At 40.3% G+C, this 14,822-nt stretch overlaps 2 protein-coding genes across 5 annotated transcripts in view; one reads left to right on the forward strand and one right to left on the reverse strand.

The window, feature by feature from the left end:
• Nucleotides 1–14,822, reverse strand: part of SHC4 (SHC adaptor protein 4) — a 130,529-nt gene that overhangs the window by 42,050 nt on the left and 73,657 nt on the right. For all 4 annotated transcript variants that reach the window (XM_059058592.2, XM_059058591.2, XM_067029216.1 and 1 more), the window contains 2 exons: nt 7,861–7,914; nt 4,089–4,140 (listed from right to left, as the gene is read on the reverse strand). In XM_059058592.2, coding sequence (XP_058914575.1) covers nt 4,089–4,140; nt 7,861–7,914 — 106 coding nt within the window. The remainder of the gene's footprint in view (nt 1–4,088; nt 4,141–7,860; nt 7,915–14,822) is intronic.
• Nucleotides 11,177–13,067, forward strand: EID1 (EP300 interacting inhibitor of differentiation 1). The gene has a single exon (XM_059058593.2). The coding sequence runs from the start codon at nt 11,401–11,403 to the stop codon at nt 11,974–11,976; it is 576 nt and encodes a 191-aa protein (XP_058914576.1). The 5' UTR covers nt 11,177–11,400; the 3' UTR covers nt 11,977–13,067.

The raw sequence follows: 14,822 nt of genomic DNA on the forward strand, positions 1-14,822 counted from the left end.
TTTTATCAAAGACAAAATATGATATCTAATTTAAAGTTGCTTTTTTTTTTTTTAATGTTTCTTGGTGCCTTGTAATCTTCTTTTGTAAATGTGTGCTCCAGACCTGGAGTTGGTCCAGGTACATACTGGCTGGGTGAGGTTAGTAAAAATATCTTTTCTCAATTCCAGAGTTTGCTTCTACAAACAATGAGTAACATTAATACCAACCTCATAGGATTGTTGTGAGGTTGAAATGAGACCATGCAGACTAAATACTCTTGATAATGTCTGGCACGTGGTGAGCATGCAGTAAATAACTTTTTTGTTCTTATTTCCCTATTGGATTGCTTTTCCTATTTGTAAAAATCCCTGTTTCTTTAGCACACACCACTTCAAATTGCTCAGGACAATAATAATAATGGCTATCATTTATTGCATACTTATAATGAGCCAGGCATTGAGATATTTGCATTGCATACAATATCTCATTAAATCCTCAGGATCATCTGATTTCTGTTTTTTTAATCAATGCTCGTATCTAAATAGCTCCCAAGTACTATTAGTTCACAATTTTGTCCAGACCGTCCCTTCTTCCCCCAGTGCAGTTTAAAGCATCACCACCCCTGCCCAGGACCAATAAGATGTCCTCCAAATTGGACTGTACAATTCCAGACTGCTTTCCTGCCCTTCAATATCACCTTTACAGATACAAAGGCCAGAAAAATTATCAATTTTAATTTCAGTAGAAATGGCAGAAGCCAGAATTTTTTATACAGCTCAAAATCTTCAACAGCTCCCAGTGACCTTTTGGCTGGCATTCAAAGCCTCCACAATCTCCCTACCTTTTCAGCCATGGCTCCCCTACTTCTATTCTTTGCTTTCTCTGCAATCCCATCTTTACCCACCATCCAAACCCACAGCCCCAAGCTCTCACTGCACAGCGCTTCCACCTGTGCCTTTATTCACTTATTGTACAAAGCCTACCTGGGCACCTGCCAGGCTCCAGGCACTATACCCTATACTCCCCTCCGTCTCCTGCACACCCTACAGGTTCTGTTTCTCTCCCCCGTGATGATGAGCCCATGGTGGCCAATAATTATTTTTCTTCCACAACAATTACCTCAGCCCGTTGTAAATTAGTATGTAATTAATAATTATTTGTGGACTCAAGAGCTGTGTTGGTACCTTTGTACAGTAATTAAAGTCCAGAGGCTCAGGTGAGGGGAAAGGATTTTACACTAGAGGGATGTGCAAACAGTGGGTATGTTGTGAACAGAGTGGCTTCTCACAGAAGGCTTCCCAACCAAGATGAGGGGACAGGAACAGGAGCAGTAAGTGATGAGAAGATACTAACATTTTTGCCCAAGAAAATCACCGTATATTTCTAAGTCATCTAGCTACTTAACAGATCTATTTCCCTAAAGAAGAAAGATGAGAAGAGACTGTAAACAGATCTATTTCCCTAAAGAAGAAAGATGAGAAGAGACTGTAAAGGAAATGATGCTTTCCCCGTATTATCTCAGTTACTCCTCCCAAAAACACCAGCAAGTAGATGTTATTTCTCCCACTTAAAGAAACTGAGGTTCAGGATGTGAAACAGCTTGGCTGAGGCCTATGGTGAGATGGGGGAAGAATTATGATTTCCCACCCAGACTGTCTGACTCCAGCACCTTTCTTACTTCCTATACACGGGCTGAGGACTAAAGAAAGAAAACAATGAAAGCTCTATTTGAACCATTTCTGAACCTATTCTCAACTCTCAAATCCCATCCATGAGCTCAGTCAACAGTTCTCATAAATGCCTTTGCAAAATCCCCAGGCTGGGATCCCTGTGGATCCCCTTCTAGCAACTCAGTTCTGATGAACTACTCGGACACCAGAACAGGAGATTTCAAAGTGAACGCGTTGCATCGTATTTTCTCTGCCTCTTGTATTTCACTTAAGCAAGCAGGGAGATTTGCAAGCATGTGGATCCTGCTCACCATTAGCCTCAGCAACGACGAGTAGAATCTTTGAACGCCTCCTGCTGTTTAGTGGAGAGCAACGACATGCCTGAGATATTCAGTGACTGATAGAAAAGTTACTAAACATCTGGATTTCCTGATCTATTTGTTCTTCCTTTCACCCTGCCCTTTTCAGGTTGAGAGAAAGGGCTTTGTTGTTCAGAGACCTTCCCAAAAATTGCATACTTTTATTCTTTAGGGAAGCTCAGGCTTGATTAAAAGAAGTTGCTCTTCTGGTATCCTTTGTTGTGTTCTGTTCCTACTCCCCCGCTTCCCCTTCACTAGTTCCTGTCTCTTCTATCTACTCTTTGAGCAATATCCATTCTTTATTATTTTGTAGTTCAGAGTCTATTTCAATGGAGTAGTGCACAGTATTTGCCACCTGTTCCTTCCTTCCATCTCATCGAGTCATGTTCTCTTGGCCTGCATTTACTGAGAATCTACTCTGTGCCAGGTCCTGTGCCAGCGGCTGGTCCTCATAATTTCATTTCTGACAACCAGGATAGCTTCCAAATTGACCTCCCTCCCTCCCTGAATCCATCTACTGCATCCTGCTGCCAAATCAACCTTCCTAAATCTCTGTTTTATAAACAGCCTTCTCCATCCTTTGGCCCATAGGAATAAGTTCCTACTTATTAGCTCTCTCCTATCTGCCCTCTAGATGCCCTTTTGACTTTTTTCTCCTCCAAACACAATCTGCATTCTAGTGTTTTATTCATCTGTCCCCAGTATGCCACGTGCATTTCTGCCTCTGTGTCTTTATAGCTCTTTGAATTTCCAAATTCCACTCCATGTGTACTTAATAAATGTTTGGGGGCAAACTCCACCCCTGGGGTGACAGGGGGTGCTGCTCAATTCATAGGCTCGAATTAAGGAGGAGAAGCAACCTAACACTCATCCCTAAGAGGAGTCTGAATGTCCCAGAGTTAGAAATGAGAAGCAACACTCAGCATGTCTGTCTACAGAGGCTCAATGGCCTAACTTCAGGCCCCTGATCCAAAGTGTGGCTGGAAGGTGAGTTTCTTAGGTAACCTTGCTAAATCCTGGGATAAGACAACTAATCAACTCACTCTTCCATTCACTCAGTCATTCACCAAAAATAATTATGGAACATCACCTATGTGCAAGGTATTGTGAGAGTGCTTGGGAAACAAAGGTGAATAAGATAAACAGGTTCCTGCCCTCCAGGAGCTTTCAGTAGAAAGGAAAGACACTAAACACATAAACAAGTGAGTAAATAAAATAACAAAAATGTGGGATAACTGTCAACAGAAGAGAAATAAAGTATTATGACACAGCAGGGTGGCATATACTACTGGAGATGGTAGTATATCAGTCAAAGAAGGTCTCTCTGAAGAAGAGACACTTAAACTGAGATCCAAAAGATGAGAAAAAGCCAGACAGGGCTTCCCTGGTGGTGCAGTGGTTGAGAGTCTGCCTGCCGATGCAGGGGACACGGGTTTGTGCCCCGGTCTGGGAAGATCCCACGTGCCGCGGAGCGGCTGGGCCCGTGAGCCATGGCCGCTGAGCCTGCGCATCCGGAGCCTGTGCTCCGCAACGGGAGAGGCCACAACAGTGAGAACAGTGAGAGGCCTGCGTATAAAAAAAAAAGCCAGACAGAGTGACATGCCAGGCTCCTGAACAGCAAGTGCACAGGCTCAATGCATATAAACACACACACACACACACACACACACACACACACACACACACACACACTTGCCAAGGCCACTGCAGGTCAATGACGTCACTGGTTTCAGTCTTAAGGGTAACTCATTTGTCCACTGGGGATGTGGTAGCCAGCCCCGTCTATTATAACCAAAACAGCTTCTCTTTCGCTTATACAAATAGATGATAAGCCTTTTGTTTTATGGGATGTAAATGACTCAAATGACTGGTGGGATTTAAATCCCACCTATATATTTTTCCTACTTTGCTCTGCTAGCAGGGCTATTTATTTCAAACTCAGAGTTACTTAATATTTCTAGACCCCAGTATAGCATTCTAGTGATTCTCATCACTTTGCATATTGAAAATCATTGCTTGTTACTTTTTAAAATTGGTATATACCAGCTCTTAAGAAAATCTAGAAGTTGCTTTCCATACCTCGTTGATTAACTGGATCTTTAGCTACGTAGGCAACATAGTCTGTAGTATCCTATAAAAAAGGGAAAATGATTTCATTTAAAATGAATGGATTGTTACTGTTGAATGATAAGAGTACATTTAGGATATGATACTCAGGCAAGGACCGATACTAAGGTTTCTGCTTAAAGAGCAAAGGAAAGCCATAGGAGGAGGGAACATAAACAAATATACACTATATATTTAGCAATTGTGGAGTCCACATTCTCTGCCCCTTGGGGAGAGAATCTGAAGATTAAAAATTTAGAGGCAGGGGCTTCCCTGGTGGTGCAGCAGTTGAGAGTCCGCCTGCCGACGCGGGGGAAACGGATTCGTGCCCCGGTCCGGGAGGATCCCACATGCCGCAGAGCGGCTGGGCCCGTGAGCCATGGCCGCTGAGCCTGCGCGTCCGGAGCCTGTGCTCCGCAACGGGAGAGGCCGCAACAGTGAGAGGCCCGCGTACCTCAAAAAAAAAAAAAAAAAAATTTAGAGGCATACCATGTCACGAAGAACAAAAGAGAATGCAGGAAGGGAATATGTTAGGACAAACATTCACAAAAAATGGTTAGGGACTATAACTCTCCTGTGTTGAAAGTTGAAATACCAGGGGTTATGCAGTCACAAAGGTGTCACAGACTAGGATGTGGCACAATGATTTCCCTGTTGTCCAAACAGATACCACATACATCAGAAAATAAGTTGATTAAAGAGACATGGGTTTTATGGTTGTTAGCTTGCTTGTGTGCAGTGCAACTTATGGAATAAGAGAGCAAAAAGACAAGGCACTTATTTGATCAATATATAGAAAGGAGAGATCATTTTTGATAAAGAGAACCCATGAAAAACCTAAGGAGTTCAAAAAGAGATGTGTTGCAAACTAGTGGTTACCAGTGGAGGAGGGGCAGGTGGGAAATACAGGGCTTGGGGAGTGGGAGGTACAAACTACTGGGTAGGCTCAAGGATGTATGGTAAAACATGAGGAATAGAGCCAATATTTTGTAGTAACTGTAAATGGACTTTACCTTTAAAAACTGTATAAAAATTAAAAACTTTAAAAGAAAGATATAATAGCACCATTTAAACTTACGTTAAAAAAAGTGATATGTTGCTGGCTTTGGAAAAACAAATAAACAAAAAGCTACTTGGTAATTCTGAATTTTATTGAAAATAGTATGCTGATGAATAAGATTTTAATAATTAAAGATGCTTTTTGTTATCTCAATTCTCAGGAAAAAAAATACACACAATGCCATTTGCAGATTAGAAGTATGACTCTCTAGAGGAAAGATGCAGTCAACTGGCAGGAAATAAAAGCCCATGTTTGTAATACCCTCAAGGACAATCACTTAATAACCCACAATGAATCATACAGGAAACGGATCTCAGGGCCAGCATAACTTGTCTTCAGTTATTTTAAAAAATAACACATACCTAAGTAAATCTCTCTTATGCAAAAAGACAAAAGATTTGAAATATCTTATAAATAAATAAGGTCATATCTATGAGCTTTACATTATATAATTTAGAAGCAAAGCCACAATTGCCAGGGGCTTGGCTGCTCATTTTAAAGTTGAAGAGGTGGTATGATGCTAGCAATGTTGTCTGCTATATTAGTTGATGGGAAAGAGGTCATGGGGCCTCTCTCCAGACCTCAGTTTCCTCCTCTTCAAAAGAGTCTCCAACATTCTCACAGTCCTAAAATTCTATAACTGTAAATATCTGGGAGAATTTAAAGGATGTTAAAAGTAAAGCACAAATAGTGGGGGGAAATATAAGAAATATATTTAATTTTGACATACTCATAATGCATTCTTGAGATGAAGAAAGCATATACAGACACAGAAGCATTACCAAGAACTGCCTTCAGGGCTGAAAGAAGGAAGACAAGTAAACTGTTTATGAGACGAGAGTAAAAGTGAGGGTGAGCAAGGTGGAGAGGTGAGAGGAACACCCAGTATTTTTGCAACTTTGGAGGGACAATGGTAGAAAGAATGGATACTACATTGGGCCACTGAGACTTCTGGTTGCCTACCCCTTGGACCGTTATCTGATGTGAAGCTGTAAATTATCTCAGTGAGTGCCCTAAGAAAATACAGACATGTGCTAGCAACAGTGGTGACAGTTATCACTCTGTGCCAGGTACTGTGCTAGCAGTTTACACGCACCATTCCACTTAATTCTCACAGCACTTGAGGAAAGGGTGATCATTCCCCATTTTACAGATGAGGACCCTGAAGCTTAGAGTCTAAGTAAGTCAAGTCTACTTGACTCCAGAGCCTGGCACTCCACTATTCTGCCTCCCTGACCTGAGGGTAGAACATCACTCGGGGGACCTCTAATGCCAAGGCTTCTGGTCACTCCAGTTTTCTATTTAAAACCAGCAGGCTTTCTCTCCAGCTGCAGAGAGCACAAGGGTGCCACTCAATTCAGTAGGTACAAACTTTCCCACAGTGGCTACAATTCTTTACTGTTTGTCTTTGTAAGGGCAGTGCTTTGGTTGGTCAAAAGAAATAAAGAACTGAAGGCACATAAAGACAGTCTAAAAAGAATTAGGATTCTGGAGAACTATGGTAGACACCATGCAGGGCATGCCTAGGGTAAAATAAAGATTTTCATACCAATTCTAAAATGGCAGCAACCATTGAAACTTGAAAAGGAAAATTTAGGGCAAACAGCAACAATTATTTTTCACACTACTCTTATAGAACTCATTACTTTAAATGGCTTAAGGAAAGTATTCGAGTTCCTTCATGGATGGTTGAGTTATAATGGGTTAGGAAGAGAAGTAACAGACAATGTAGGCCTTTTCAGACTGGTAGTCAACCCTCTCTGCTACCAAACACATCCTTGGAGTCGCTGTTGAAGCCACAGATTACAAGGCCAGATGGAGGGTGGATATAGAGGACCTGGGGATATGGAGGGCCCACAGTAAGTCATACGAAGATTTTTGACTTAGTGGAAGATTAGGGCCCCTAATCCCTGCATTGTTCAAGGGTCAACTCTATATTTCAAGGTACAAGAAAAATGTCACAGTGTCACAGAGGAGCAAAATCCTCCTCCTGCTCCCTCAGTTTAAACAGATTTGTTTCTTGGTCAGTCACAGGCTTCCTAGCTTCAGTGACCCTCTCCTTTTGCTCTGGTCCACAGCTGATACAGTTGGAGGTCAGAGAATGACCCTCCACTCTGCAAGGAAGGCTTGGAGGGAGAGCATTGCCTCAGTGCCGCACAATTCATGGGAAATGAGCATCACATGGCCTCTTGGTAGGGAGGAACTGCAAGTTTTCTCTCTCCAGCTCAGCGTTCCCTCCATGAGTTTCTGCAAACCTAGTTGCTTGTTTCGGATTAGATTTAGTTGCCTTGGTTGACGGCCAGAATGGCAAATAGGCTTCCCCTCGTATACCAAATCCAGTTGATTAGTAGGATCTGCGGGGAACTCTGCATTGAAAAGAATTCTGAGGGAGGACTGGCAAAACATTTATGACATGCTTGTTTTTTATGAACTGGATACTATCTACAAGAAGCTTCTCAGATAATAACACAATGGAGTATTATAAATTCATCTACTAATCCAAATACTTAAAAAAAAATCAGTGACAGGAAATATTCTGTCAAAACCAAATTTCTGATTACCTGCTACATGTGGCTATTCACAAACAGTAATAAGATATTTGGAAATGACAGGTAGTGGCTATTATGCTTTACATGGAAGTTCTTTTAACTCTTATAAAAAGAACTTTTATGAATTCATACTTACCGGATCCCCTCCAGAAGCAAATGAAATAGACTGCATATGATGATTTGCAATAATCTGGAAAACATAAACAAATTAAACATGTATAATGCTATAAACTAATTATACCTAGTTACATACCATCTAACAGTAACGTATATACGTTTGCTTGTTTTGGTTTTGCCTGCTCGGCATGCCTTGGGAAACCACTCCACCCACTTTCTATAATAATCTCACTTAGACCATGAGGTTCAGGTGGGTTTGATATGCCCATCTCACTACCCCTCTCCTTGCATCTGGATACATGATCCAGGCCTAGCCAATCAGAAAACACCATCCCGCTGGATATAGCAAAGTCAAACATCTTTGGGGAGGAACTGAGATGAATAATAGAATGCATCTTTCCCTGTCATTTAAGACCTTAGTATAAGCCCAAAGCTTCTAGGAGCCATCTTTTGCTGCCATGTGGGAAAAGCGTGCTGGAAAATGAAGCTTTCCCTTTGGAGAAAAGTCAGAGCTGAGAGTTAAAAACAGTAAAAAGTCAGGGGGTAATGTGTGTTTCATCAGTTCAACCAATACATTCCCCCCCTCCCTTTATGTTTTTATGCATTTTTTCTATTTTATTTATTTAATTTTATATGTTAGTTTGAATTGAGTTTCAGTCATCTGCCACCAAAAGTATTCTTACTAAGGCACTAATATTAAGACTTTCAATATGAAGTAAGACTATCCAAGTGAACTGTGTTTGTTAGCCAAGAAGATTGTCTCTTTTACTTGAGATTCTAGGCTTGCTTATTTGGAAACCACAGTGTAATGACCAACTTGCAGAGATGTATTTGTCATACTGTTTCAAGGGTTCATTAAAACAACGATGCACCAATTGGCTAATCCTGTCTTCACATTTGCTTAAAAGAATCTACTGAAGCTGCTTATATATGATGACCAAGAAATCCTACTCTTAGATGTATATCCAAAAGAACTGTGTAAATACGTACACCAAAAGATCTTCTCAAGAAGGATAATCACTGACTGCCCTGTTCACAATAGCCCCAAATTGGAAACAATCCCAATAATGATCATTGTGGTATTCAAACAAGGGGTTACTACAGAGCAACAATATATTTCTTGGGCAAAAAGAAGCCTGTCACAAAGACTGTATACTGCACAGTTGAATTTATATCAAGTTCAAAAGCAGGCAAAAGTATTTTATTCTGTTTGCGGTCAGGATAGTGGTGACTTTTGGTGCAAAGGAAGAGAAAGCAAGTGGTTTTCTAGGATCTTGCAAATGGTGTTCCTTGATCGTGGTAGTGGTTATACAAACATGTTCATTTTGTGATAATCAAGCTGTACACTTATGATTTGTGCACTACTCTATATTTATGTTTTCTATATTTATGTTTCAGTTTAAAATGATTACTAAAAACAAAATCAATATACAGATTTCAACGTCATTCCCATGTATCAGCAATAGCCAATTTGACACTGTATGGGGGAGAGAGGGAAGGTACATTTTACAAGAGAACCTAAGTATAAAACTAATAAGAATCACATAAGACTTTTTGGAAAACTTCATTGAAGGGTACAAATACGACCTGAACAAGTAGAAAGATATATATCACCTTTATGGATGAGAAGACAATACTGTAAAGATGTAAATTCTCCCCCAAATTAATCTATAAATTCCATGCAATTCCAATAAAAATTCCACCAATGCCATTCAGGGAACTTTTCAAACTACTTCTAAAATTCACATTGGAAGAATAAATGTGCAAGAAGAGCTAAGGCAATTTTTTTAAAGAACAAAGAGACAAGATTTTCCTTATTATTAAGACATTATAAACTATAGAAATTCATTAGACTACAAAGTCTAAAAACAGATTGACACTTTTGTGGTCTTTTAGTTTATGATAGATGTGGCACCAAATAGCAAACAAAAGGACAAGTGATTAAATTAGTGGAGGTGGCTGAATTAGCTACATATATGAAAAAATATATAAATAAATCCTGTCCTCATGCTATTTATAAATCAATGTTTGATCCATAAAAGATCTATACAAACATTAGAAGACAGATAAAAGATTATGCTTATGATTTCTGAGGTAGCTAAATCCATCTTAATAGAAAGAAAAAGACAGGAAAGAAACCCTTAGATTTGATTGCATGAAAACCCATTTTTAAACTTTTGTATAAGACCCCCAAAACAAGAAAACAACAGGGAGAATATATTTGTAACATGTGAAACAAAGTATTCATATACAGAGTTTATAAGAAATTCCTATATCAATAAAAAAAAGAAATAAACCCAAAATAAGACCATTTAATTTTCAGAGGTAATATTGATAGAAATGTTCGATAAACATATTGAAAGATAATCTCCAATCAATTAAGGCTATAAAAAAATAAAACAAGACGCCATTAAATTGATAAAATTGTTAAAGTTCAACAAAATCATGTCTGGTAAGGTATGGATATTCTCAGACACCGCTGGCTAGAGCTTAAATTTGTACAGCAACTTTGAGAGCAATGTGACATTCAATAAAAACTAAAGTATGCATACCCCACAATTCCACCTTTGCACTTCTAGGTTTTTATTCTAGAGAAATATTGGCACATGTGGATGTTCAATTACCCATAGTTTATAATATCAAAAAATAGAAAGTTATTTGTGCATAGTTATGTCAACTACAGTATAGCTATACAAATAGAATACTATGAAAAATATGTCTATGTATACTAACAGGTAAATCTTCAAGACATTGCTGAGGGTTTTTTTTTGTTTGCTTGCTTATTTTATCAGTTGAAGACAATTATGTAAGACATGTAAAAAAAATAAGATTTTTTCCACGAGGACATAAAGATTCATGTAAACGCAAAGAAAAGGGGTTTAAAAAATACACACCAAACTGGTAACAGTGTACACTTATCTCCTGCGAAATGCAATGGGACTATGTATTTCTTGTCTGGTTTTTTAAAGAACACCGATAATATGCTTATTTGTGAATTTAACTTATTTTTAATGAGAAAAATAGAGATGAATATATCTAAATATGTTGATCTGTGGTTAAGAACATCGTGTGGTTTGGAAGTGCAGATTTAGCAGTCATTAGCGCACAGATAAAGACAGACAAAACAGTGTAACAGACACGGCTGACTGGGGATGGGGGAAAGAGTGGGAGCAGAAAGAGGGAGAGAAAGGAGGGGGGCGATGAGGGAGGAGGAGTAAGGGGTCTTACAGAAGCCATATATTTTCAAGCTTATCGCATCATAAGCAGCAGAACGGTTTAGTTAAGGCAGAGGCCAAGCAATGCTCTTGCACGTACAGCATCTAGGTCTGAAGTTCGAACGCACTGAGAGCCAACCAGCGAGCCCCGGGAAAAATCCCGGGGTGGAACTGCGAGCTGCCGGCCCCCAAACAGCGCTCCGAGGGGTAGGCGGTGTCTGGGGGGTCGCGCACACGCACAAGGTCACGCAAGCTCACGGTGCTTGCGCAAGCGCACAACCGCACGGCCGCGTAGCTCCGATCTTGCCGAAAACGCCTTGCGGGGAGCTTTAGCCGCTTGCACAATGTCTGAAATGAGTGAGCTGTCCGAGCTCTACGAGGAAAGCAATGACCTGCAGATGGATGTGATGCCTGGCGAGAGTGACCTTCCGCAGATGGAGGTAGGCGGCGGGAGCCGTGAGCCATCCCTGAACCCCTCCCGCGCCGGGGCCCAGCCACAGCTGGAGGAGGAAGGCCCGATGGAGGAGGAGGCCGCCCAGCCAATGGCGGAGCCGCTGGGGCAGCGAGGCCTCGCTAGCCGGCCCGGCCCTGGGGAGCAGCCAGGCCAGATCGCGGGCCCTGATTTCGAGAGCGAGGACGAGGGCGAGGAATTCGATGACTGGGAGGACGACTACGACTATCCGGAAGAGGAGCAGCTGAGTGGTGCAGGCTACAGAGTATCAGCGGCCCTTGAAGAAGCCAACAAGATGTTTCTGAGAACCTCCAGAGCAAGAGAAGCAGCTCTGGATGGCGGGTTTCAGATGCATTATGAGAAGACCCCGTTTGATCAGTTGGCTTTTATCGAAGAGCTTTTTTCACTCATGGTTGTCAATCGTCTGACCGAAGAGCTCGGCTGTGATGAGATTATTGATAGAGAGTAGTTAAACGCTGTGAAGAGAGGAGGAAACTAGTTGAGGAGAGACCTGGCATTCCACTGTCTCTTGGGTTCATTCCAAATAGTTCCGTGCCAATGAAAAACTTGGTCTTCAAAAAAAAAATTTTTTTTTTTTTGTAGAATAAAGTAGTGACTGCACAGTTATGAAAGAGAAAGAAAATTGTTAAAGAAAAAGGATCTTAATACTGTTGAAACCTGTTTTCAAGAATGTCCTGAAACATTTATGGCTTTGACTTTGTTATTGATCCAGATTAATTTCCTTGCATTGAGGAAAATATATGTTACTGTAAGGGATGGCTTTGCAAGAGTAAGTCATGACCAAGACAGACTGCCAGTACAAGAGCCCACTGATATTAATTATATGAGAAAAAGTAACTAATTTATCCAGCTTAGGACATGAGATGTTTTTGAGTTATTTGGACTAAAAGCATACTGAGAAAACTGTCAGGTTCCATTTTGTGATCTATCCAAGCCGTGGTTATCAAAAGCTAAATTTTTAGTGTAAAATAAATCGAGTATTCTTCAGTATCCCGAAAGGATAATCAAACCCCAAAAGAAATATGTATCATGTGTGTTATATCTTAAAATGTGTTTCCAAGAGCATCTGAGATTTTGTTTGTACATGTATCTTGATCATTTTTAAAGCGACTGTAATCTTTAATTCAAGAAAATTCATTGTCTTGAACATTTTTAAAAGTCAAAAATTAAGATGTCCTTAATAATTAAGTTTCAAATTTAGACATTAATGTGTATGTGAAAGTACAAAGAAAACAAACTATTTCGAACATCCATATATACTAGAGAAATATTCTGTTTTACTCGCTCTGTTTTTCATTTTTTACAGGCAAAAGACTCTGGTTGAACTTCATAATGTAAGAACTGTTAAGTGAAAATTGTCCAGTAAAAGGAAAGCCCTACACCTAAAAAAGACTTCATGAACAACCCTTAAAGGTTTTTTTAAACCTGCCCAGAAATCCACCTCGGTATCTGAAGTTTCCCTCTGTCTCCTCCTCTAATTAAGCTTGTTATTGGTTATGCACCAGCATTGGGGATAATAAAAATTTCTTGTTCTGTGTATTTTGTTTGTTTGGCTAATGGTATTGCCTACATACTTTCTCTAATACTACTTTTTATTGTGTTATAGTGGTTTTATTTTATGATTGCAATCACCTTATGATTTAAACTTAATGACTATAAGGGAACATGCTCCAGCTTCAAATACCGGTTTACAAATTAATTGGTGGAAATTAAACTTAGTAAATTCCTGTAAGAGAATTTGCCAACCTGGGAAAAACTGCCAAATCAATAATGATGTTACAGTGGTTATTAAGATGCTGATGTTCTGTGTGAATAATAGTCAGAAGTCTGTGCCCAGTAAAACTGAATATGCCAACAGGTCTTAGGATCAGTAAAAAGGTTCCAGATGATTTTGCTCCATTATGGCAGTAAAGGACACATCCAATACAGCAGGACAACTTGGAGCCTTATTTATGTTACAGTCATCCTGTCTTTTAGGGAGGGAGGGTTCTTTTCTGTAAAATATAGGACTGACAAGTAAGGATGATCATAATTCAGACATGAGCTTGGCGGGGAGAGGAGTGATAGACGGGTGAACACTAGATAGAAGGTTAAATGTTGGCACTTAAAACATCTTAATCAGGGCTTCCCTGGTGGTGCAGTGGTTGGGAGTCCGCCTGCTGATGCAGGGGACACAGGTTTGTGCCCCGGTCCGGGAAGATCCCACATGCCACAGAGCGGCTAGGCCCGTGAGCCATGGCCGCTAAGCCTGCGTGTCTGGAGCCTGTGCTCTGCAACGGGAGAGGCCACAACAGTGAGAGGTCTGCGTACCGCAAAAAGAAACAACAACAAACAAACAGAACATCTTAATCCTATTTCTCACACGGCTCCACTTCTTTCATTGCATTTTCAAACAGCTTGTAGATGCAGTTATGAGTTTGGATACATAACTGCTTGTGTGATGTGAATCAACAGGACTCTGGACAAAGAATGAAAAGGGTGCCAGTACACATGAACTGACTAGTTGCATTTACCTCCAGATGAAGATGACAGGAAATAGGTTCAGAAAAAAACAGATCTACAAACCAGGGAGTGTAATCCTCTTTCTCTTAGGGATCAAGTAGGGAGCAAGGGGAGGGGGAAAGAAAACCACTCCCTGTTGGGTTTGAAGGCTCATTTTGGGGAGAAAGACCTGGACTCTCTAACTCACTCCTCTGATGGTTGGTTTGTTGGTCTTAAAACTAGGCAGTAACCTGAGAGACCACTGAAATTAATACTTGTTAATATTTACTAAAGGTAGAAAATGGTAACATTTTAAAATGTTACAGTTAATCACAGACTGGAACCAGCCTACCTGATTCAAATCTGGGCTCCACTGCTTATAGCTCTGTAACTGAGTAGATTAATCTCTCTGTCTCAGGATCCTGAACTGAAAATAAGGATAATTGGATGAACCTTATAAATTGTGAGGATTAAATGAAGACATACACACATCTATATAAACAGATAAACTAAAGAAAGGAGTTCTGGGGACGTTCTAGTCCTGATTCTTTGATTGGGGGAGAGGATGGGGATGTGGAATGGGGAGAGCGAACGTAAACTTATGAGTGTGTAGTGTGATTTGTGGAGAGCTTTCTAGGTCTATCCATAGTTACTTTAAATGTTTGCTTAGATCAGATGTCCCACATTGGCTCATCTCAAGAACGCATCTATTTTGTTTGGCTCATGCTTATAATTTTAATTTCTTAATTAAAGACCAACATCTCATAATCCAGAGAGAGCAGCAAAACTCCCAGATTCCCATCTTCTTTTTTT

This window comes from Kogia breviceps, chromosome 3 (genome assembly GCF_026419965.1).
Source record: "Kogia breviceps isolate mKogBre1 chromosome 3, mKogBre1 haplotype 1, whole genome shotgun sequence".
Classification (NCBI taxonomy): Eukaryota; Metazoa; Chordata; class Mammalia; order Artiodactyla; family Physeteridae; genus Kogia; species Kogia breviceps.